This window comes from Jaculus jaculus, chromosome 15, assembly GCF_020740685.1.
Source record: "Jaculus jaculus isolate mJacJac1 chromosome 15, mJacJac1.mat.Y.cur, whole genome shotgun sequence".
Classification (NCBI taxonomy): Eukaryota; Metazoa; Chordata; class Mammalia; order Rodentia; family Dipodidae; genus Jaculus; species Jaculus jaculus.
The window spans coordinates 38697632-38723507 of record NC_059116.1 but is presented as its reverse complement, the minus strand read 5'-3'; the positions used below and the strand labels follow the sequence as shown (position 1 = coordinate 38723507).

General features: G+C 38.4%; 1 protein-coding gene and 1 non-coding gene across 2 annotated transcripts in view; both read left to right on the top strand.

Annotated features, from left to right (window-relative positions):
* Positions 1-9600, top strand: part of LOC101617402 (vomeronasal type-2 receptor 116-like) — a 40626-nt gene extending 31026 nt beyond the window's left edge. The window contains exons 3-7 of the mRNA XM_045134732.1: positions 449-734; positions 1103-1909; positions 3986-4213; positions 4520-4643; positions 8696-9600. Of these exons, the coding sequence (XP_044990667.1) occupies positions 449-734; positions 1103-1909; positions 3986-4213; positions 4520-4643; positions 8696-9600 (2350 nt within the window). The remainder of the gene's footprint in view (positions 1-448; positions 735-1102; positions 1910-3985; positions 4214-4519; positions 4644-8695) is intronic.
* A 7111-nt stretch (positions 9601-16711) lies between these two features.
* Positions 16712-16817, top strand: LOC123455185. The gene has a single exon (XR_006633738.1). It is a non-coding gene; the product is annotated as a U6 spliceosomal RNA (small nuclear RNA).
* Positions 16818-25876: the final 9059 nt, after the last annotated feature.

The following is a 25876-nucleotide window of genomic DNA, read 5'->3' as shown; positions in this document are numbered from 1 at the left end:
ATCAAGAACAGACAGCATTATCTCACATCTTTCGACCTCAGCTGGAAGAAGCAGCAAGAGTAAGCTAGCTTGTAATGTCAAGGAGGTGGACTATAAAAGCCAGACCCACGCATGGTGAAACACCTCCTCCAGCAAAGCTCCACCTGACAATGGTTTCACTATCTAGGCATAGAGTCTAAGACTTAATCATAAACACATGGGGTACAGAGAACATTTCACATTCAAACCACCACAACAATGAGAATAAACTTTACAATTGTTTTACTCTTATGAGTTTTCAAATACTAGCTTCTAAATATGTCATGTCTCCCCATCCTCATAATAGAAGGAGCATGTTCAACAAGAGAAGTTCAGGGAGAATGTCATTTGGTACATAATGTTCAGTGGGCTTGATATGAAGCTTATGAATGACACCTCATCCATGATGATGATTGTGCTCCCCTTTCAGATTGCCAATCAGAAGGTTCCAGCATGTGCTGGCATTGATTTTTGCCTTGGAAGATATTAACCATAACTCCCAGCTACTACACAATGTGTCATTGCAATTGCATTCCATTTCTAAGATTTGTCAGAGTTTTTCTGTATTTGGTATTGAAGATGAAATTCCAAATCTCACGAAGGATGCTCCAAACTATATGTGTGAGCAGAAAGCATGTCAGATAGCACTTACAGGACCCTCGTGGGCAGGATCTGCCAGACTAGCACCACTCATGCAGCTCTATGTAAGGCCACAGGTGAGTCTGAGTCTACAGAGGGAGTTGAAACTCAGTGTCTTAGTGGCATTGTCTAGTAAATGGACAAGGTTTATGCCTATGTTGATCATGATTTTAAGTGAACTGATAAGCACTCAGATTTGGTGGATTATTAACTTTTATTAGCTTGAAATAGAAAAGAAGAACAGGTTAAGAGAAAATGAGATTCACTAGAGGATGCACTGGTCAGCAATTTCCTATCAGGGTCTGGGAAATAAGATATGACTGTGGTAATAGCGTGAACAAGATTTTCTTCCATTTTCTGCTGGTTTAAAAGATCAGTCAGAAGTTACCTTGTGCCTGACAAAATCCTTCTCCTTTTGTAGATTCCAATGTTCTGTTTTCTTTAGATTGCCTATGGACCATTTCATCCTACACTAAGTGACAAGGAGAAATTTCCTTATCTTTATCAGGTGGCTCCCAAGGATACAAACCTGCCCCTTGCCATGGTCTCCTTGATGCTTCGTTTCAGCTGGACATGGGTGGAGCTGTTCATTTCAGATGATGACCAAGGCTTTCAATTTCTCTCTAACTTGAGAGTAGAAATGCAAAGATATGGCATGTGTTTAGCATATGTGAATATGATCCCTGTAAACACAGATATAGCATTGACATTTTTTATTAATATGCATTATCCAATCTTCACATCATCGGCAAATGCTGTTGTCATTTATGGTAACATTAACCCTATTATGGAAATGAGCTTTAGAAAATGGGAATGTTTAGGCACATGGAGAATCTGGGTCACCACCTCACAGTGGGATCTCCTCCCATGTGAAGGAAACTTCATCCCTTACTCATTCCGTTGGTCTTTCACTTTCGTACACCACCATGGTGAGATTTCTAGTTTAAAACCTTTTATCCAGACAATGAACTTTTCCAAATATACAGAAAACATTAATTCTGTAAGATCAAGCTGGATGGGATTTAATTGTTCTCTCTACAATTCATACTATGAAACACTGAACAACTATTCTTACAATCCTTCACTGGAGTGGTTTTCAAGGCACAGCTCTGAAATGGCCATGGATGAAGAGTTTTACAACATCTACAATGCTGTGTATGCTGTGGCCAATGCCCTCCATGAAATGATTCTTCAACAAGTAGATTCTCAGAGGACAGGAAATGAGTTTATGAAATATGGTTCATGCACTCAGGTATAGTGTCTTAAAATCAGTGGTACTTACTTTCAACAAATATGTCATCCTCAATGTTGTCAAGACATGCTCATGCCTATTCCTCTAGGATTCTTTGTTTCAGTTACAAGGCTTTCTGTACTTTGTCACGTCCAAGCAAGTAAAACTCTATGTGTGTATACATCATGAAAAAGACTATGACTGAGGTTTGCTAAAAGACATCTCCTCTAGGGAAGCTAAGACAGAAATATTACTGTGGGATGAGGCAAGGCTAGGCTACAAAGGATGAGTTACAGTTCACACTTGGCTAGTGAGAAACACTGCCCCAAAATTAAAAATAAATAAATAAATAAATTTAGTGTAAATCAAGGAAACTTTTAGTGACCTTCAATGATTTTGGAGAAAGATGATCTCCATATAATGCTTAAGTTTGGTGGTGTTGACCTGGAATTCAGTACGCTGTCTCAGGGTAGCCACAACACGTAGTGATCCATGTCATGGGTTTAAAGGCATACATTACCAGGCCTGGCAATTTTTTCTTTACTTGAAATATAAACACAGATTGTACCATACAAACTATAAAAGAAGAGCTGGTAAAACTATGCTCCTCAAGTCACAAGATCAAGTTGGATTGGAGGGGGGGTTGTTTGTTTATCTAAAGCAGGGTCTACTCTGGAAATAACTTTGTAACCCTAGACTGGCCTGGATCTCACAGTGATCCTACTAACTCAGCCTCCCAAAATGAGGTGTTAAGGGCCCAGAAGGTCCTTGAACCCCATACCGTGGGTTCATGTCTACTATTAACCAAAAGTAATGAATAAAATAAGACTTAGAAGAGTAATTACTAAATTATATTTATTTAATGAAGTACAAAAACAAGAGAAGGAAAATGACTGCTTGCACATAGCTTGAGAGCCCACATGATGGTTGAAAAACACACAGAAATGAATGAAAGGAAAGTACAAAGAGCTCTTGCCATGTGGAGAGCGGGAGGGGGTAAAGAGTCCATGTGGAAAGTAGGTGTTAGGGGGACCCGCCTCAGCTCAGCCCAGCCAGGCCAACGCAAGGAGAAATTCAACATAAGTATTGAATGGATTACCAAGAAAAAGAGGTTTGTAACTTTACATACATGTGTTTATACTTATAGTGGTGGGTCCTACCTTCTGGCTAAGGTGAGCCAGAGAGACAGTAAGTGGTCTGGGCTAGGGGCTGTCTCTGGAAGAGGTGAGTCATGACACCAAGTTCCAGGGGCTGAACTTCAGGAACTACAATGATAGGAGTAGATTTAAATCCTAGGAGAGACTCCCTCAAAGTCAATGTCCAGGTTTTGTGTGGAAAAACAGACCTAAGGAAGAGATTAGAAATCAGATCATATTTTGATCTCTAGCAAAGTAGAGACTAGAAGGATAGGCCCAAAGACATTCCTGCTTCTAACTTTCAGGTGCCCAGGTAACCTAGCTGCCTAACAAAGCTGCCTGACTCTCTCTCACTAAGACTAAAGGTGTGTACTGACATGCCTGTTTCTAAAAACTGTATTCAGGAATCTGGGAGAGAGTTTCCATAGTTGGCATAAAGTAGTTCCTCCAAAACTAACCATGTTCCTAATCTCCTTTTCATGTCTGAAGCTCTAAAAGCAACCAGAGACGATATAGATGTTGATACTGATATTTTTCACAGTGTATAGTCTACCGATTATTTCTTTAGCAACTGTTTTGTCATTTTTTGTAAGACAAACTCTTATCATTTTCTATTTTCCTTTGATTTTCAAGTTAGTGCTTCACTCCAACCCCAGCTGACTTAGAATTTATGCTGTAATCTCAGGATGGCCTTGAACTCACAGTCATCCTCCTACTTCAGCTTCCTGAGTGCTGGGATTGAAGACATGTATTGCCACACCCAGCTAAGAAAGTAATATTATAAAAACCATAATGCTATTTTTAAATGATCTGTGTAAAGTCACGTATTTTATCAGTTTTTTTTTTCAGCAGTGAATGTGCATAGCAAGGAAGAACTATAAAATAAAGGGCATTCCCTACATCATGCATTCAGTCATGGCATGTGGGCCTTTCCAATCATGGAATGATGTGTATTTTTTAGGTACATGCTTTTCTGAAGAATGTTCTCTTTATTAACCCTATTGGAGATGTAGTGAAGATGAACCAGAAAGGACAAGTAAGTGATGAGTATGATGTTCTCAACATTTGGAATTTCCCCCATGGTATTGATCTGAAGGTGAAAATAGGACAGTTTTCCCCACATTTTCCACATGGTCAGCAGTTGTATTTACCTGAAGACACGGCAGTGTGGGACACAGGAAGTAGACAGGTGGGTTGTCCTGTGGTGCTGCTTTACACTAGACATTAATGACCACACTCTTTTGGAATATGTGTTTCCTCATCATATATTGATTCCTAGATATACTTTATAAAATTTTTAAATATTTGATAACAACTGTAACTTTTCATGAATTTGTTTCTATATGATTATATAAAGACATTATACAACATAGCAAAATTACTATAATCATCAAGCACTAAAAATATATTTTTTATGGTCCTATCATATAACATTGTCTAGTTTGAGAGGAGGATCTTAGATTTCTTTCTCTGACACATATCTAAATTTCCTCAGATCCTGCCTTCAGTGTGCAGTGTGCCGTGCCATCCTGGGTTCAAGAAATACCATCAAGAGGGACAAGCAGCCTGCTGCTTCTATTGCTATCGGTGCCCAAAAAATGAGATTTCCAATGAGACAGGTAACTGCATGCGAGAAAGAAAAATGTGCCTCAGATTGATTATCTTCTATAACACACAGGAGGATTTCAAGGGTCCAGGAAGGAAATTCAAAAGAATAAAATCAGCGAGGCCTCATGGCATGTTCCTATAATCCCAGCACTTGGGAGGCAGAGGTAGGAGGATCTCTGCATGTTGGAGGCCACCCTGATATTACATAGTGAATTCCAGGTTGGCCTGAGCTACAGTGAAAACATACTTTGAAAAAAACAAAAAAGAAAAGAAAAGAAAAGAATCTCTTCTCTCTTACTAATCACTGAATTTATGTATCAGTATTGCCCCTTAAAATATGTACACCCTATTACTCAACACATTGTTGTAAAAAAATTTCCTATATACTTCTGTTCGAAAGTCTATGTAAGATTTCCCTTAAGTATGCATTATTTTACTCTTGAGATTTGTACATAAATAACCTGAAATGTACAAACCCTGGATTTGCTACACAGTGAGAAGTTCTTTTGTTTAATTTTTAGTTTTGGAAATTCTGGAGAAAACAGAACTTTTACCATGGCATAATCTAAAAGTGAGAAAAAGAAATGGGAGAAGGTAGAATTGTCTGACATACTACTGTGTATATTTCAGAATCTTTTTTTTAAGTAGGATCTGTACATTTCTTGAAAATTTTGAATTTCCTTTTCCAATGAGCATTTTGCAGTGAACTTCTCTTATATATAGCAAACAATGTGTAAGAGTACAAAAGTATGTGAGAGTTGTGTAAAACTACAGTATTGCTCTGGTACAGAACATTAAAATCTTTGAAAGAAAAAACGAAAATGGAAGGTTTCCATTGAATGTCATTCATATATACCTTGTGGATGAGACCTATATACTTTTATATACTTTTAGAAGGATAAATTATTGAATTACTAAAAAAATACATACTTTATTATTTCAATCCATTGTTTTTGTCATTGTTGTTGTTACTGTTGTGTATGTACAAAATTTTTATTAGGTAAAAAGAAAGAACAAGAGGGCTGGAGAGATGGCTTAGCGGTTAAGCGCTTGCCTGTGAAGCCTAAGGACCCTGGTTCGAGGCTTGGTTCCCCAGGTCCCACGTTAGCCAGATGCACAAGGGGGCGCACGCGTCTGGAGTTCGTTTGCAGAGGCTGGAAGCCCTGGCGCGCCCATTCTCTCTCTCTCCCTCTATCTGTCTTTCTCTCTGTGTCTGTCACTCTCAAATAAATAAATTAAAAAAATTAAAAAAAAAAAAAAAGAAAGAACAAGAAAGCTTCATCCCAGAATTCAAGATCTCAAGATGCAGCTTTGATCTGTTAGGAGTGTCAGCTTTTATTGGAAATAACCACATGATGTTTATAGTTTAAAAATGAACAAAAAAGGATTGTGAGTTAAATCACAAAATCACATTCTGTTAAACAAGCAAGAACTATTACAAGAAGTCACAAGGTTACATACATCACACAGGAGGAACTTAGGAAAGAAACAGTCTAGGCTTTGTAATCACAAAGATATTTAGAAACAAAGAGATATAGGAAGGTCATGGTGCACTGCACAGAGAGATAATCCCATTCCTTAACTAACAGCAAACACCTGCACTGCACAGAGGTGTCATCCCATTCCTTTCACATTCTGTTCTCCATTTCCCCCTCTGATATGACACTAACTTAAATCCTTGATTTGTGAAGAACAGTGTCTAGGGTATTTTCATCTAGGGGGTGTATTGTGTCCACAATACCATGAGTTTAATGGAATTTATTCTATTCTTTACATATCTACTTAGAGCATTAATAATGCAGGGTCCTATGGTAAGGCCTAAGAGCAGTAGTATCAGGGGGCCAGCAATAGAAGAGACAAGGGAAGTTAGCCATGGAGACCAATGAAACATAGACTGAAACCAATTACTAGTGTCTTGTCTCTGAAGTTCTTTTTCTTTGATACTTTTCTCTAACTAAAGCCATTGTATTTTGGATTTATTCCTAACTGATTGGTATAAAATCAATAAGTTTTATCTAAAGCCACACACAGACCCCCTTGTTTCATAAAAAGTAAGTCTGATGCTCTTCTATTTTGTCCCCTCTACTTTCACAGCAATTGCAGTGGTTAGGATGACATTGTGGGGGCCCTTCTAATGTCCCTATATAGTGTCTCTTGATCTAAACTCTGTCACCAAGCTGAAAGGGATGGGGGCTAACAGAGTGAGTCTGAAAAACAGCCTTGATTGCTGGAACAATGGTTCCTGGACTCTTTGTAAGATTTGGATAGAAAGAAGCATTTCATTAGTAAAGTTAGTTATCTGTTCAAGACCCATATGGGGCAGGATTTGGGGGGAGGGGTTCCATACATAATTTTAAATGGAGTAATTCATTTTACATAAAAGGTACACCTGGCCCTCCACAGGGCAAAGGGGAAGAGTACCACCCATCCTTCATCAGTCTCTAGGATTAATTTTTTCTACCTCTCCTGAACTTTGGGGATGATAGTCACAATGTAGTTGCCAATTAATCTCCAATGTCTTGGTCAATTCTCTAGTGATTGGACACAAAGGCAGGCCCTCTATCTGATCTAATCTGGAGGCACAACCCATAGCAGGGAATTATCTCCTCTAACAATTCCCTAGTCACACTTTGACTACGTCTCAGGCATGGTCGGGAAAGCTTCCACCATCTTGAAAAGGTATCAATATAAACAAGAAAATATTTATATCCACAATAATCTGGCTTTACCTAAGTTTAATTAACAACCCATTATCTACCTGGCTATGTTCCCTGATCTCTCACCTCCATTGGTGGTACCTTACCAGAGGAGGCATTTGTCTGTTAGCAGGTCTCACAGTGGGTGGTGATGTATAATACAATTCCTCAGGTCCAGACAAAGTAATGATGCCTGTCTCAAGAATGAGGTGGACAGCAATTGAAAAGGCTACCCAGTGCTGAATTCTAGTCTCCAAATTCCCACTCTCACAGGTCCATGCACACTCAGAAAGAAACATGTAAAACACAAAGGTATTTGTACATGCGTGTGCACACATGCACCCACACCACAAATACACACACATTTACACTTAAAAGAAATAAAGGTATTTTCTTCATTGTGCATATTCAATATAAAAAAATTTTCTTCAAGTTTTTCTAATGAGCAAATATATTTAAAATTAAATATTCACATATGTCATAACAAAACCTATCTCACAGGAGTGAAAACTTCTTCCTTTTCTCACTATACATGATCTATTCCTTGATAATTTGTTAATTGATATTTCTCATCCTGCTTTCTCAATAGGTCCTGAATAGATTACTAAGACAAAAGATTATATAGGAGGTAAAATTCAATAAAATGCATAGATACTAACCATGTCCTCTCAAAATTAAGTTGCAAAAGCCTGCTCCAAGGTGATGGTATACATCTTTTGGTGATAATTATATCCTGGTGTCCACTTTTAATCATAAGTTACTATCACTTAACCATATAATAGGGGAAGATTTGAATTTCCCTACTGTGAGTAACCACCACAGAGCTCCACCTAGATTCAGATAGTAGAATGTACTAGCTCTCACACTAAGTTGGGATGCACAGTCGGAATAATTACATATATTACACTTACAAATTATGAATTGCCAAGTTTAAGTTTTTTCCAAGTTTTTTCTGAGGCAAGAATTCACTCTAGCCAAGACTGACATAGAACTCACTCTGTAACTGAAGGCTGGTCTCAAGCTCTCAGTGGTCTTCCAACCTCTGCATTCCAAGTGAGTGATATAAGGTGTGAGGCACCACACCAAGAAATTAAGACTTTTATTATGAATCTGAATGTGTTGACACAAGGAGCATTGAGGTAAATAAACTACTTTGTATATGTGAGATAAGTGAAAGCAATAATGGTTCCTAGGTGTCCTTCACCATACATGTGAGATCAATAAATTTTGAGACATTTCTTTAGGATAATCCACTTATTTTTCTGTCAATGCCAACACAGAAGTAACATGTTGGACACACTTATGTGAGACATCAGTGACACATGAGAAATGAAGCTGTACTGATGAGTCTTTGCTCTCTACCTCAGACATGGAGCAGTGTGTGAAGTGTCCAGATGATCAATATGCCAATGTACAACAAACTCACTGCCTGCAGAAATCTGTGAACTACTTGTCTTATGAAGACCCCTTGGGGATGACTCTTGCCTGCCTGTCACTAGGCTTCTCTGTACTCACAGTTCTTGTTCTTGGGGTGTTTTGGAAGCACCAAGACACTCCCATCGTGAAAGCCAATAACCGCACCCTCAGCTACATCCTGCTCATCTCCCTCGAATGCTGTTTTCTCTGCTCCTTGCTCTTCATTGGACGTCCCAACACTGTTACCTGCATCCTGCAGCAGATCACATTTGGAGTTCTCTTCACTGTGGCTGTCTCCACTGTCTTGGCCAAAACAGTTACTGTGGTCCTGGCCTTCAAGGTCACCACTCCAGGAAGAAGGATGAGGGTGCTGTTGGTATCAGGGGCACCTAACTTCATCATTCCCACCTGCACCCTGGTCCAAATTACTCTCTGTGCAGTGTGGCTAGCAACGTTTCCTCCCTTTGTTGACAGAGATGCACACTCTGAGTATGAACACATCATCATGGTCTGCAACAAGGGCTCAGTCACTGCCTTCTACTGCATCCTGGGATACCTGGGATCTGTAGCCATAGTGAGCTTCACTGTTGCTTTCTTGGCTAGGAACCTGCCTGACACCTTCAATGAAGCCAAGTTCCTGACCTTCAGCATGCTAGTGTTCTGCAGTGTGTGGGTCACCTTCCTCCCTGTCTACCAAAGCAGCCAAGGGAAATTCATGGTGGCTGTGGAAGTCTTTTCAATCCTGGCCTCCAGTGCTGGGTTATTGGGTTGCATCTTTGTCCCCAAGTGCTACATTATTTTGCTACAACGAGATAGAATTTCTCTTCCCAAGGTCACATATAAAATCAATTCTTGAACGTACATCTTTCCTTACAATTTAAACTGATATTGCTATAGAGACTGAAGACATCATAGCATTACTTTTTAATCCAAATTAGTTTTTTGCACCCCCACACAAGTGGGTTTCACTTGTTCTCAGTGATAGTTATGTATCATATGAGTGGTTTAATATGAATTACTTAGACAAGTCAAATCTTGTATCAGAAAGACAATTATTGATAAGGAGTTTTAAAGAAGAAAATTAAACATAGGGACATGACCTATCCATGAACATAAAGTTGGACTCAGTGTCACTGGTTACCCATAGGATGATGAATATAATGATACCTACTGAGGAAGAATTTTGTATGACATGAAGTGAAGGCTTGGATTCTGCAAATCTTGTTATGGTCTTGTACTTTAGTCAATGAGAAATGTACATTGCTGAAATATTGAAACCATGGAGAAAGGAATTCCTTATTATATTGATATTATTGCTTACAATTGTTCTTTAATTGGCTGACCATCATAAATAAAATGTGCAGCTATGACACTGTCATGAAGTAAATCCTTGCATCTCGCTTACATATTCGTTAACATGGGATAGTAATGGTTGTGTGTGTGTGTGTGTGTGTATGTGTGTGTGTGTGTGTGTGTGTGTGTGTGTGTGTGTGTGTGTGTATTATAAATATGCCCCAGTATTAGTGGTTATGGTTTGAGGTCACTTGTCTCCCAAGTGTCCTTGGGAGGAGAGAGTGTTGAGGATCAGTCATTAAGAAGTGTGCCTTACTGTGTTGTAGTAACCATCCCTCCCTCACTCTTCATTCCCATCTCACCTTGAAGCTTTCACTCACATGCATTCCCACTGTTATGATAACCTTCATCATGAGTTCAGCATACACAGCACCATGCAACAGACTGAGAAATACTGTTAGGACACTTTGACTCCCAATCACCTTAATTGCTAAAGTAATGCAAAGTGTATTTCAAATGTAAGAATGATGCATGTTTTCAGGGGGTTTGGAGGGTCCCATAACTTTATGAACCCGAATTTGCAGACCTGATCTATTTTTAACAAAGAATTGATAAAAAATAAACTCAAGCCAGATAAATTATGAATTATTACGTTTATTTAAGGAGAAATCACAAATTTGGCTTATTTTAGTGATATTGGGATATTGGGATATAAGAAGAAGGCTAGAGCAGAGACATTATCACGTGGGAAATAGGAAACACGCCCTTGTGTGGAAAACACAGCATAGTTTATAATTTAACAAAAACTGGGGTTTGTAGGGAAAGACTAATATAGAGACAAAAAATATGTGGAGGGTAGTAGAGCCCATTTAAGTAAAACTGAGTCTTTCAAAAGACTGGAGTGGAGACACAGTACATGGAGAATAGAATGTAGAAGCTTGTGCAGGGAGACTTAGGAGAAACACACATAGTATCTACCTTATGATTCCCCATGGAAGAAAGTTAAGAGGAAAAATAGTGGGAGCCTAAGAAATAATAACAGAGTGAAAATACCAAAGCAGAGACCAAGAAATTTAGATGAGACATCTTAATGTAGATATACAGTTGTACCCATGATTGTCCTAAATTTAGAGACACAGGTAACAGGCCAAGAGTTAGTAAAAGCATCTACATGGTAGGTCTGGAAACCAGAGGAAAATGATACACATAATTAAGGTGAAAAATTACACCACAGTAAAAAGTAGAAGCAAAATGTTAATAAAAATTGAGGGAAAAATGTAGAAGCAAGTGAAAAATACATTCCTCCAGGCCAAGAAACAGTATTGCATTCTCTGGGTTGGGTGGGGGTAGAGGCCAGGCCCCCATTTATTCCACTGGCCTGAGCAAGGAGAGGCAAGCAGAGAGAGAATCCAAAGAGAGTGACAGGAAGAAGACTGAAGCCTTTATACTATACAAACTGTATTCCTTGTCAGATTCAGGTTTGCAAGGAGAAGACCCAGTTGGTTTGTAGATTTGGTGGAAAGACTCCAGGGCCAGTCTACCTGACCCATCTATTTTGGTAGCATGCTATACTGTGGGCAGCAGGCGGGACACTATAGATCAATCCAATTATACACAAGTTTCTTTTCCTCTAAGAGTTCTATTCTTTTGCTAGAGCAAATTGGCATGTGGGGTAGCACCTCCTAATTCTCTCTGGGCCCCAATTTCTACTCCTCACAGGTCAGCCAAGCCACAGCTGGAACCACAGAGGAAGTGGGAAGATAGCAAGAGTGCTGCGTCTATGCTGTACCTGATAATCAGTGCCATGGCATAGGAGAGGGACTCTAAGGATACTCAACACCTACCAAAGCAGAGATCCAGAGGATGAAGTCGACTTAAAACTCAGCTGCTATTGCTCAGGGAATTTAATGGAAGAGGGGGTGGAGAGATTGTATGAGCCACAGGTTGACACATCATGCTCAGAGGCATTCCCTCCAAAATTAACTGACTATTGATTCCACAGTACATAAACCACAACCCCGATTTTTAAGAGGACTTCTGTTTAAGATGGCAGCGTAGGTACCATGCCAAAGCAGCCTGGGAGGAAAAAAGACCAAAAAACCTCAGCAAAATACACACTTTTACTAAAAAGTGAGGTGGATAGGAAATTGAAGCAGCAGCGGAGAAATAGAAGAGATCCAGAGCATACAGAGCCCGCACAGGCCGGCAAAAGCGGCCCTGGCAGCTCTGCCAACCATGGCAGCAGCAGCGGCACACCACAAAGCCACCAGACTTGGCTCCAGCCACAGGAAAAGCCAGGTGCAGGGAGCTTCCTCTCACACCAGAACTCTCCACAGCCCCGTGGTAAATACCTGTCAACCCATGGAGAAGCCTGTTCAAAAGAATGGGTGCAGGGACAAAGCAAAAGAGGGTACCAATACATGATGTATCCATATGAAACATGTTAATAATGATAAAAGAATTAGCTAAATCACCTGCCACTGATGATGTTATTTTGAGAAAATATGTACCATCTCTGTGGAGTGTCATGAGAGTTAATGTGTAGACAATGGTCCATGGGGAAAGAATTGATGTCAGTACTAGCCGTGGAGAAATATTACAACCTGGGTTTAAAAATAAGTATTGAAGTAAAATCAAAAAGGTGAATCACCACCTCAACTTCTCACCTTAATATTGCTTCACCATTCCTGCAGGGACTCATTGGCATTTCAGTATGATGACATATGAGTCACTGCCAAGCCTGTACGGGCTTTAGGAATCTACATGTATAAATTAAATATTTTGAGACAATGTCAATAATAGAGGTGCGAAGATAGCTCACTGTATTGTTAGGTTCATCCATGTCCTACCACCTCTCCCCTCCCTAACCCCCACTTGTTGAGGTATATGGGCCATACATTGTGGGGTTAGTCCACATTTAGGGTAGGAGAAATGTACCTGTGTATTATGACCCAACGAGTGGCTCTGACATTCTTTCCACTCCCTCTTCCACAAAATTGCCCTGAGCCATGTTGGTTTCATTTTTGGTTTGCTTCAGTGATGCGGTGTGGGGGGCCTCTGGGTCTCTGAATATCTTATTTGGTAGAAGTTGATTGTTCTCTGTGGCAATCTCCTTCACCCTTGTGCTTGTACCCAGTTCATTAAGAAACCAGCACCCTTGCTTGTAATATCTTTTTTGGTAGAAGTTGATTGTTCTCTGTGTCAATCTCCTTCACCCTTGTGCTTGTACCCAGTTCATTAAGAAACCAGCACCCTTGCTTGTTACACCAATTATTCTTAGTCTCAGCTGGGGCTCTTTTGAGGTATGGTAGGGTGGTTTAGGAGGTGACTTTAGCTTTCATAGATGATATGTGTCCAGGAATTTATCCATCTCCTCCACGTTATCTAGTTTTGTGGAGTAGAGGTTATTGAAATAAGTCCTGATCATTCTCCCAATTTCACTTATGTCTATTATGATCTCTCCTTTTTCATTTTGAATTTTGTTAATTTGAAACATCTCTCCTTTTTTTTTTTTTTTTTGCTAGATCAAATTGGCCAGAGGTTTGTCAAGCTTGTTTATTTTTTCAAAGAACCTGTTCTTTGTTTTGTCAATTTTCTTAACTGTTTTCTTAGTTTCCAATTCATTTTCTGCTCTCATCTTAATTATTTCTTTCCTTCTGGAGCTTTTTGGGTTGGATTTTTCTTGCTTTTTCAGTGCCTTTAGGTGGATGGTTAGGTTATTGATTTGGAATCTCTCTGTCTTTGTTGTGAAGGAATTTAGTGCTATGAATTTTCCCCTGAGGACCGCCTTCATTGTGTGCCATAAGTTTTGCTACGATGTGTTCTCATCATAATTCATTTCTGGAAATTTTGCAATTTCATTTTTTATTTTGTCCACTATCCATTTATTTTTTAACATTGTGCTGTTCAGTTTCCATGCACTGATCATATTCTTGATGGGCTTTTTGTTGTTAATTTGTAGCAATATACCATTGTGATTTGACATCATACAGGGAATTATGTCATTCTCCCTAAATTTTTGGACATAGGCCTTGGGACCCAGTATATGATCTATTTTACAGAATGTTCCATGGGCTGCTGAGAAGGATATATAGTCTGGATTTGGGATGGAATGTTCTGTAGATTTCCTTTAGGTCTAAGTGATCTATGGTTTTGTTGAGCTCTCTTACTTCCCTGTTGAGTTTCTGTTTGGATATCTGTGTATTACTGATAATGGTGTATTGAAGTCCCCAACTATGATGGTGTTGGTGGTTATTTCTGTTTTATTGTCAAGTAGGTTTTGCTTTATGAACTGTGGTCCTCCTCTGTCTGGTGCATACAAATTTATGACTATAATATCCTCTTGATGGATTGTTCCCTTGATAAGTAGGAAGTGGCCTTCTTTGTCTTTTTTTTTAATTATTTTTAGTTCAAACTCTATTTTATCTGATATTAATATAGCTACGCCTGCTTGTTTCTTATTCCTGTTTGCTTGGGATATTGTTTGCCAGCCTTTTAACCCTAGGAGGTGTCTGTCTTTAGTGGTGAGGTGGATTTCTGGAAGACAACAGATTGAAGGGTCTAATTTTCTGATCCATCCTGTTACCTTGTGTCTCTTGATGGTGAATTAAGGCCATTAATGTTTAGGGTAATGACTCTGAGGTTTGATTTGATCCCTGCCATATTTTGTTGGCATATGTGGTTTGGAGTTTTCATGGACTTTGAATTTTTTTGTGCCTTCTCTGAGTTTGGTTATTGTGATATGTTTCTTGTAGGAATTTGAGTTTGATTATTTGATTCTTCCATGAGGAGAATTTCCTGAAATACTCTCTGTCAGATTGGTTTTGTGTTCATATAATGGTAAAGCTGAGTTTTATCATGGAAAGTTTTTCTTTCACCATCTATTATGAGAGATACTTTTGCTGGATAGAGTAGTTTGGGTTTGAAGCCATAGGTTCTGAGACTTTGCAGTGTTTTATACCAGGCCCTTCTGGCTTTCAGGGTTTCCACTGAGATATGTGTTGTAATTCTGATGGGGTTACCTTTAAAAGTGATGTGCTATTTTTCCCTAGCTGCTTTTAGTATTTTCTCTTTGGTGTCAATGTTTAGAGTTAATGACAATATGTCTTGGAGAGTTTCTCTTTTAGTCCAATCTGTTTGGAGTTCTGTTAGCTTCTTGTATCTTGATGGGCCTTTCTTTTGAGAGAGTTGGGATGGTCTCTTTGTTTATTTTTGCCAAATAAGTTCCCCATGCCTTTGTTGAATTTCTTGTCCTTTTGGTATTCCAATGTTCTGAATATTAGGACATTTAAGGGTATCCCACAATTCCCTCATGTTCTGTTCACAGACATTTTTGAACTTATTGAAACTTTTGAACTCTTGAACTGTTTCTTCCATCTTGACTTCCAGTTTGGAGTTTCTATCCTCCACATGGCTGACTCTATTCTTGAGAGCTTCTGGAGAGTTTTGGACTTGTTCAATTAGGTTTGCATTTTCTACTACTTTTCTATCCATAGTTTCCATCCGGTTGAGAAGCTCCCTGTGCACATCATTTTCTGGTTTTCTTGATGCTACTTGGAATTCATCCTTGCATTTCTTTATGTCTTTATTTAGCATCACCAGCTGTTTTGGAGGTCCTCTTTTTTTCAGTATCCTTCATATCTCTTAACTGTCTCTGAATTCCTTCCATTTTCTTATCTATTAGATCTAGTCTAGTGATGGCAGCATCCACACAATTATCAGTCCTTTGTTGCTTTTCTGCAAATTTTACCAGTAGCTTGGTCAGGGTTGCATTGCTCATAACTTCATTTTGTTGTTCTGATCCTAATGACTCTTCTATGTTTTGATAAGAGATGTTTATTGTAGGACTGGGTGATCTAACTGGATTTTCTTGCTTTTGAAGGGCTGGCACCTGAGCTGAGGCAGGCAAGCAGGCAGAGAGAGCCTGAGCTCCCATGGGTAGTAGGAGTGGGCCTGGGCTTGTGTGTGAGCAATAAGTGAGCAAATGAGCTGATCAGGCTTCGCTTGTACAAGCAGCAATTGGCATGGTGGCACAAGTGTGGTGGGAAAATGGTTCAAAAGATCCTGAGCTCCAATGGGCCATCAGATAGAGCCTGTCCAATGTCACTCATGGGCAGGATATCAGGATGATCGCCCCTCTGCAGTGAGGCAAGTGGAACTATGTTGGCCAGGACCCTTTTCGAACAGTAAGTACAGGAATATCCTGAAGCTAGGACTGTGGGTACGACAGCTGTTTGAGGGGAGGAGGCTCATGGGCTACACACACCTGAAGGAATCAGCAATTCCCTGTTTTTCCCCTCTGTGCCCTCCCACTATTGGAGATTGCTCCCCTCCCCCCCCCCAAAAAAAAACAGTGAACACTTAATGTCTTGTCATTCTTCCCTGGGGATGTGTAGCACAGTTAGGTGGTCTCTATCTTGCTTTTTATTTTTTACTTATTTTTATTTTTGGATGAAAGACATTTTGACAGGAATAAGATAGAATCTCATAGTAGTTTTAATGTGCATTTCCCTGGTAGCTAAGGATGTAGAACATTATTTTAGATATTTGCATATATATGTATTCCTTCCTTTGAAAATTCTTAATTTAATTCCATAGCCCATTTTTATTTTATTTTTTGTATTTATTTTTTACTTTTCATAACTAACAACTTCCATGATTGTAAACAATATTTTTTCACTTCAGCCACATATACTAAAATTGGAATGTTACAGAGAAGATTATTAGGCCCCTGCACAAGAGTGACACACAAATTCATGAAGCATTCCATAGCCCATTTTTAATTGGATTGCTTTATTTTTTATTATTCAGTTCTTTTAGTTATTTTTAAAAATTTTTTGTTATTTATTTGTTTATTAATTTGAGAGCAATGGACAGAGAGAGAAAGAGGCAGATAGAGAGAGACAGAGAATGGGTATGCCACCTCAAATGAACTCCAGACCTGTATGCTGCCTTACTGTGAGTTTTTTGTATATCCATGATGTTAATTCTCTGTCAGATGTACAGCTGGCAATGATTTTCTCCCATTCTGTAGGTTGCCTCTTTGTTTTATTCAAAGTCCTTTGGTGCACAAAAGCTTTGAAATTTCATGAATTCTCAGTGGTTGATTAGAAACTTTGTTTCCTTCCTTTTATTTTTGACTGTATTCATTTAAGTAAATATTGTTAAATTGTTAACATTATCTTAAAACAATTTTATTTATAGAATGCGTTTTAAACATGTTCAGCCATAGTACCTTTTCGACTTTCTCTCCCACTTCTTCCAGACCCCTTCTTTTCCATACTGGTCTCCCTCTTATTTCATGTCTTTTCTAGTGACCATATATTAGCATTGTTTCCATAAGCAAGGGAGGGGATATTTACAGGAGCATTTACAACTTACCTGTTGGTATACCAGTGGAGAAAATGTCTTCCTTCCTGCAGCAAATATTATCTGCATTAACTCCTCAGGAATCGGCAATCACTCTTTCCTGATGAGCCATCTCCTGAGACCTGAAATCAACTTTTAAAATATAATATACACATTAAATCATATGGTTCTTGTATTTCTCTTCCTGATTTATTTTACATATAATGATGTTTTCCGTGTTCACTCATGTTACTGAAAATGCTAATAATTTTGGAAAACTAATTCCAGTGAGATTGATTTAGATTAAATACCTGAGAAATATTTCAAAACAATGTTTATAACTATGTTCAAAGAAAGTAGAGAAGACATATTTTTAATATGGGATTATTAATGAATAACATTCATGAATGGATAGATAGACTCATGTGTAAATAGGAAATTATATAAATGCATTTTGGTGATAATAGTTGCAGCCAAAAAACATGAATTTTAGAAAGATTGTATTGATAGTCAATAAATGAATATGCATATTGAATAATATTTAGAAAATACAACACATTGTTGTGCATGAATCTGTCATTATATGAATAAAGAATTTCAGTATTTTGATCTATCATTCTGTTACTCTTTCTAAATATATTCTATGAATAAGTATTTTATATAAATTCTTACATAGGTAATTGTCCTAGAAACTCAAAGAGCATCTGCTTGGCATACAGAGAGGACTATGAACGCTTTCTGAACTCAGAGATATTAGAGGACATTACAATGTGAGAGAACAAGCTTGCCACAGACAGCTTACTTTTACAACAGAGCCACTGTGTATTAACCCACTCACCTATCAGTCTATATACATGTCTGTTGGGTTTCAAGGTCATTTAAGGGAAGGAAAAGTGGGCAGTTGAATGTGTCAATTGTTAACAGGATGGCTGCAGAGGAGGTTCAAACCTCTGGTCATGGATGGAGGGAATCCTTAGGTCTCAATCTGGGCATTATTTAGGTGAATAATTATTCAGATGACCTAGAGTGATGTACAAAAGTTGGTCAGTTTAACTCCATGTTCACACCTTCTCTCTTTTCAGTTGTGTTCCTGCTGTCACGATCATGCTCTATCATGATTTTACCTCAATCTCAGATTCACTTGGAACATAAGTGTTTGCTACATCCACGGCGACCTCGCCTGTGTAGCAAGCAGAGATGCTTCTGTACTGGAAGAGAGCTGAGGACAGAGGGCCAGCACTCTTCGGAGGGATGCCCCCGGTGACCCCTTGGCAGTCAGTTACTGTAATGGTTCCTGCAGCCCAAGTCACGACGACCTGATTGCTGGCGCCAATGAGCTGTTTTCTGAGCTCTGTTTCTTTCCTGCTTCCTTCTAGTTGTTTGTAAGAACAGCTAGTTTCTACGCTATGCTTACTATTAATCATGCACACAATCAGAGTACAAAAAACAATTTGCGTATTGAATGTGCCCCTCCTATGATTAGGGCAATGGAGGGAATGTATAACTCTACTAGGAACAAAAAATTAACTCTAGGACAGTTTTTAGATGGTGTAGAGTAAAAACAGCTTATGATGTTTTAGAACAATACTGATCCTGAGAAAATGAAAGTAGAAATGTTAATCGGTAATGTTCATAAGAAGCATGACAATTCTACAAAAAAGAAGTTACAAAACTTAGACATTCCCACCAGGAAACTTCCTGGGGGATATGTTCAGTACTTAATCAAGGGCTGATAGTAGACTCCCAGAGCTGGGAACTACCTAGATCCACTCCCCTATGAGGGAGGATATGATAAATTCGGTAATAGATGAATGAATTATGAAGAAAAAAGGAGGCTATGGCATTCTCTTCCATTTATAAAATGCTTAACAAGGACACATAAGCCTTGGTGCTTATACTCTAGACAAGTAAGAAAATAATTCCTGGAAAACATTAATCCAGCCTTAAAATATTGGTGGTCTTTTGGATAGAAACACTTTTATAATAAATATGAGGATTATATAAATAATCTAATAAATAAAAAGAGATGGCTCTCTGCTCGGTTTATAAAAAATAAATAAACTATTGTTCACCTTACATCCCTTACCCCAAGCTTCTATTCATGTAAAGCTGTGGTCAATGGTGCAAGACGTCCTTCTTAAAATATGGGTACATTCCTGCCTGATAAATATTACATATATGCTTACAATAAAACAATACTTAAGATTGTTTAGATTAATGATTTCTGAGATCACTTGTTGGCTTGCTAAGTTTCCCTGTTCAATCTGTATAAAACCTTCATAAAACCTTCAGTAAATTGCAGCAGCATATTCAACCTAGAGTGTGTCTGTCTGTCATTTCCTCGCCGAATCACGAGTTCTCCTTGAGCCTTCGCCCTTGTTCTCCCTCGGTCCTGAGAGTGTTATTATATCTGTGAAAGGTCACCCACAGCCTCATATGTTAAACCCTTGTCTCCAATCAGAGAGCTCTGTTTGGAAAAGATAGACCACACATCATTGTGTTAGGAAGGAGATACTGAGGGTTAATATTAAAGTTCTTTATCTGTGAATACTGGTGCTTTCTCTGATCTCCCACTGTAGGTGCAATTTGACCAGCAGGCCTGAAGCTTCTCTGCCAGGCATTCTAAGCCTTGATGGGATGCATCTCCTCAGACAGTTAAGCAGAATAAACTACTTCTCCTTTATATTTCTTCTTGTCAGGAATGTCTTCACAGCAATAAGAAAAGTATATCTATATCATCTATATCTATACCTAGTGACATTGTCCATGTAACAATAGCCAGGAAGCAGGTTATGCCCACCTGATATAGTCAGTTTTCCATATAGTTTTCAGGGTGTTCTCATCTCTTGATATGTGGCGGTCTCAGCAAGTTCTCGGTGGTGTATCACACTATAAAAGCAGTGCCAATTCTTCTGCACTCCACCAGTCTCTCACATGCCCTGGTCCCTGCCCAGTACTCATACCATCTATGCCTTTTACTGGTGGTGGGAGAGACACAATGCCATATGGTGGGATTGATCAGCATGGTGTGTCTCCTATTCTACTGCAACACCCCTATTTTCCTCTCTAGGAACTCCAAGAAGCCTTGGGGTTGGTGTCTCTAGGATGTTTTTGTGTACCCTAGGATTGCAACAAGCTTCTTTGGAACATACAAAGAAGGGGTTCAGCTGTTAGCTGTCAGTAGAACATTATGTCAAAAGAGAGGAAAAAATTACATGTAATGGAGAAAGGTGAAAAATGACCAAGGAGGGAAATTAGAGCAGGATTAGTTTTCAATGACAAGGACATGTGTGTAGACTGGCTGGGCTGTTGGGGCTGGGTATGAATTGATCAGATATTAACTGTGAATTCACAGGCTTTATGGTCTCCTGATCATCTCAGGATAATCCATCCAGTTCTTTGGCTTGAGCCCAAACTCACTTTTGATAATCATCTCCCTGTCAACTTGTTCTTAAGTCTATAACATACAATCTCATTACTTTCCACACACCCTGTAGCTGGGTGATGGGTATGATGGAAGAAACTTACATTTCTATTTCTCAGTGGATCCACTCTTATTCATCTAACCAATATGGAAAACAAATCTCATTTATTTTCTGAATAACTCTTCATGAAAAGATTGGCACATAACACTCATGAGTATTAATTTCTCTCTCTCCTATTCACTGTAGAAACTTACCATGTTTCTTGACCAAGTAAGGTTAAGGAAAGTGAGGTGTGTCCATCTTCAGAATTTCACCAATTAACCATTGCTACACTCTTACTTTTGCCAATATCTATATTACAATGCTTTAGGAGATGAAAAGAAGTATTTTCCCCCTTTTAAAAAACCTTTTAAAGTTTTGTGTGTGAGACAGAGAGAGAGAATGAGAGGGCATTAAGGAAGATATAGAGAGAGAATAGGTGTGCCTGGACGTTCAGCCAATGAAAATGAGCTCCAGATGCATGTGACACCTTGTGCATCTGATTTATATGGGTCATGGGAATCAAACCTGGGTCCTTTGGCTTTTCAGGGAAGTGCCTTAACCACTAAGCTATCTCTCCAGCCTATCATTCTTTAAATGTATATTGATAAATATATTATGCATTATGTGTGAAAAATAGCCACATATAAATCCATCATGAAAAACGTGAAAAACACTTGAAAGCCAGACCAATGTTTGGAGATGTCTCTTCTACTCTCCTTGGGCCTAGAAAAACTGTAGTGGCCTCTTCCATATAAGAGTCACTGGGTTACTGCATTCTTTACACTGGATTTCTTCAAGGCAATGTTGTCTAATCTCTGTAGGTATTTCCATGTTGGAGTCACTCAGTACCCCAGGGTTACTGTCAGGTTCATGAGTCACTTAGTACCATAAGCAGATACTCTCCATTCTGGGATCACCTAGGATGTCTAACAATTTCTTTTAACTTCAGATGAATTGGGTCCATGTAGTGAGACCAGGACCAGTTCTGGGCTATTGTGTGGGTTCCAGGTTAACCTGTGCTAAGGTGTGATCTTGCCCATTAAAAAAAAAAAAAAAAAAAATTAGAAGAAAAAACAAAAAGGTTGGTCATCTATTTTATAACCAGTTTATACTTCTGCAGGCAAAACACTTATAAATATATTTGTGAATGATTATTTTTACTTTAATATAATTAATCTTACTAATGCGAATTAACATTGTAATTGAATTTATTTTGACATTTTTATGTGCACGTCATGTCATTTGGCTCATATTTAGTCAATAAATCTCTATTTCCTTTTTCAGCAACTGACAATCTCACCAAGAACCACTTTCAACTCCTGCTTGCCAAAGGCTGTCTGTTCTTTGAGATGACATCCAATGGTAACTATGCCCATGTGAGTCAACATAGTTCCTTGTTCTTAGTGGATTCCATACCAACCTATTCTGTAGTCTGACCTCACTTTTCTCTCCCTGTTTTCAAACCTTCTTGTATTATGGTGCTACAGAAAGCTGCTTTTACAATGTCAGCACAACCTCATTAGGTTAACAATCTAGCTTACCTCTGTCCACTTCAGCCAATGTATGTTCTACCTACATTTGAGTATGAATGACTCAGGGGCATGACCCTTTCCCTATAAAATCCCAAAAGTGGGACATTGAACCATTTTCTTGACTCCAAAAACATATTTGCTCCACTAGGGACTTTTCTGTAATTCCTTCTACATGGATGTGTTTGTACATTTCATTTAGACGAATTATATATGAGGAAAACTTAACTGTACTAACTATACCAAATGTGAGATATGAAGTATTACACTAAGGATTGTAGATTTTGAGGCACAGGGAATTTAAAGAATTTCTTATGAATGCTACTTAAATGCAATATACTTTATTCAGGGAAAAGCCTGCTACACAGTTATAAGCAGATATACAAGTCATAACAAAGGTTTCTAGAGGCTAAATGCTCATGGAATTTGTTTATAGCCTATGTACTCTGCTGATTCAATTCTTCACATATATCATACACAGCCAATATGGTAAATACCACTTGTATATTTTTGCATCACATTGTCTAATAGGCTTTGGCATTTTCTGTTATTTTCACAATGACTAAGTATGACATCACAACACCACATTGTGACATCTCAATCCCCAAACTTAACATGAAAATTTGTGGCATCAAAATTTCTTATTGTGATGCAATATTGCTGCAATCTTTCATAATACTACCATGGTGTGGGTGCACCCAGCCATATTGTAATATCAAAATGCCACACAGTGAATTGAAGTGCCCCAAAATGACAACCCAATAGACGACTGGGATCTCACTGTGGCACCTGTAACAACAGTAGCCAACTGTGATGTGTCAGTACTATACTTTGAAAGCAAAATGCCCAATTAGACAGATACCCACTGCGAATCACAATACTCTATAGTGACATCACAATTTTGCATCATGAAATAATATCCCACTATGGACTAACAATGTCATAACATGGTATCACAATATTTCATTTAATTGCATTAGGTCCTAATTAAAGCACAATACTGTTCTTTATCATTACAATACACTATTGTGACATTAGAGTGTAATATTGTTACATCACAATGGTCAATATGATTTTTTTTTAATTTTTATTAACATTTTCCATGATTATAAAATATATCCCATGGTAATTCCCTCCCTCCCCACCCCCACACTTTCCCATTTGAAATTCCATTCTCCATCATATTACCTCCCCATCACAATCATTGTAATTACATATATACAATATCAACCTATTAAGTATCCTCCTCCCTTCCTTTCTCTACACTTTATGTCTCCTTTTTACCTTACTGGCCTCTGCTACTAAGTATTTTCATTCTCATGCAGAAGCCCAATCATCTGTAGCTAGGATCCACATATGAGAGAGAACATGTGGCACTTGGCTTTCTGGGCCTGGGTTACCTCACTTAGTATAATACTTTCCAGGTCCATCCATTTTTCTGCAAATTTCATAACTTCATTTTTCTTTACCGCTGAGTAGAACTCCATTGTATAAATTTGCCACATCTTCATTATCCACCCATCTGTTGAGGGACATCTAGGCTGGTTCCATTTCCCAGCTATTATAAATTGAGCAGCAATAAACATGGTTGAACACGTACTTCTAAGGAAATGAGATGAGTCCTTTGGATATATGCCTAGGAGTGCTATAGCTGGGTCATATGGTAGATCAATCTCTAGCTGTTTTAGGAACCTCCACACTGTTTTTCACAATGGCTGGACCAGATTGCATTCCCACCAGCAGCGCAGAAGGGTTCCTTTTTTTCCACATCCCTGCCAACATTTATGATCATTTGTTTTCATGATGGTGGCCAATCTGACAGGAGTGAGATGGAATCTCAATGTAGTTTTAATCTGCATTTCCCTGATAACTAGTGACGTAGAACATTTTTTTAGATGCTTATATGCCATTCGTATTTCTTCCTTTGAGAATGCTCTATTTAGCTCCATAGCCCATTTTTTGATTGGCTTGTTTGATTCCTTATTATTTAACTTTTTGAGTTCTTTGTATATCCTAGATATTAATCCTCTATCAGATATATAGCTGGCGAAGATTTTTTCCCATTCTGTAGGTTGCCTCTTTGCCTTTTTCACTGTGTCGTTTGCGGTGCAAAATCTTTGTAATTTCATGAGGTCCCAGTGATTAATCTGTGGTTTTATTGCCTGAGCAATTGGGGTTGTATTCAGAAAGTCTTTGCCAAGACCAATATGTTGAAGGGTTTCCCCTACTTCTTCCTCCAGCAGTTTCAGAGTTTCAGGTCTGATGTTAAGGTTTTTAATCCATTTGGACTTAATTCTTGTGCATGGCGAGAGAGAAGAATCTATTTTCATCCTTCTGCAGATATATATCCAGTTTTCCCAACACCATTTGCTGAAGAGGCTGTCTCTTCTCCAATGAGTATTTTTGGCATTTTTATCGAATATCAGGTGGCTACAGCTACTTGGCCTTACATCTGGGTCCTCTATTCTGTTCCACTGATCTACATGTCTGTTTTTGTGCCAGTACCGTGCTGTTTTTGTTACTATGGCTCTGTAGTATAGGTTAAAATCAGGTATGGTGATACCACCAGCCTCATTTTTGTTGCTCAGTATTATTTTAGATATTCGAGGTTTTTTGTGATTCCAAATGAATTTTTTGATTGTTTTTTCTATTTCCATGAAGAAAGCCTTTGGAATTTTGATAGGTATTGCATTAAATGTGTAGATTGCTTTAGGTAAGATTGCCATTTTCACAATATTGATTCTTCCAATCCAGGAACAAGGGATGTTTCTCCACTTTCTAGTGTCTTCTGCAATTTCTCGCTTGAGTGTTTTAAAGTTCTCATTGTAGAGATTCTTTACTTCCTTGGTAAGGTTTATTCCAAGGTACTTTATTTTTTTTGATGCAATTGTGAACGGGAGTGATTCTCTGATTTCATCCTCTGTGTGTTTGTTGTTAGCATATATGAAGGCTACTGATTTCTGTGTATTTATTTTGTATCCTGCTACATTGCTGTAGGTTTTGAACAGCTCTAACAGTTTGCTAATAGAGTCTTTAGGGTCCTTTATGTATAGAATCATGTCATCTGCGAATAATGATAACTTGATCTCTTCCTTTCCAATTTGTATCCCTTTTATGTGTGTCTCTTGCCTTATTGCTATGGCTAAGACTTACAAAACTATATTAAATAAAAGTGGGGACAGTGGACACCCTTGTCTTGTTCCTGATTTTAGTGGAAAAGCTTCCAGTTTTTCCCCATTTAGTAATATGTTGGCTGTAGGCTTGTCATAAATAGTCTTTATTATATTGAGATATGTTCCTTCTATTCCCAGTCTCTGTAGGACTTTTATCATGAAGGGATGTTGGATTTTGTCAAATGCTTTCTCTGCATCTAATGAGATGATCATGTGGTTTTTGTACTTCAACCCGTTTATGTAATGTATTATATTTATAGATTTGCGTATGTTGAACCATCCCTGCATCTCTGGGATAAAGCCTACTTGTTCAGGGTGAATGA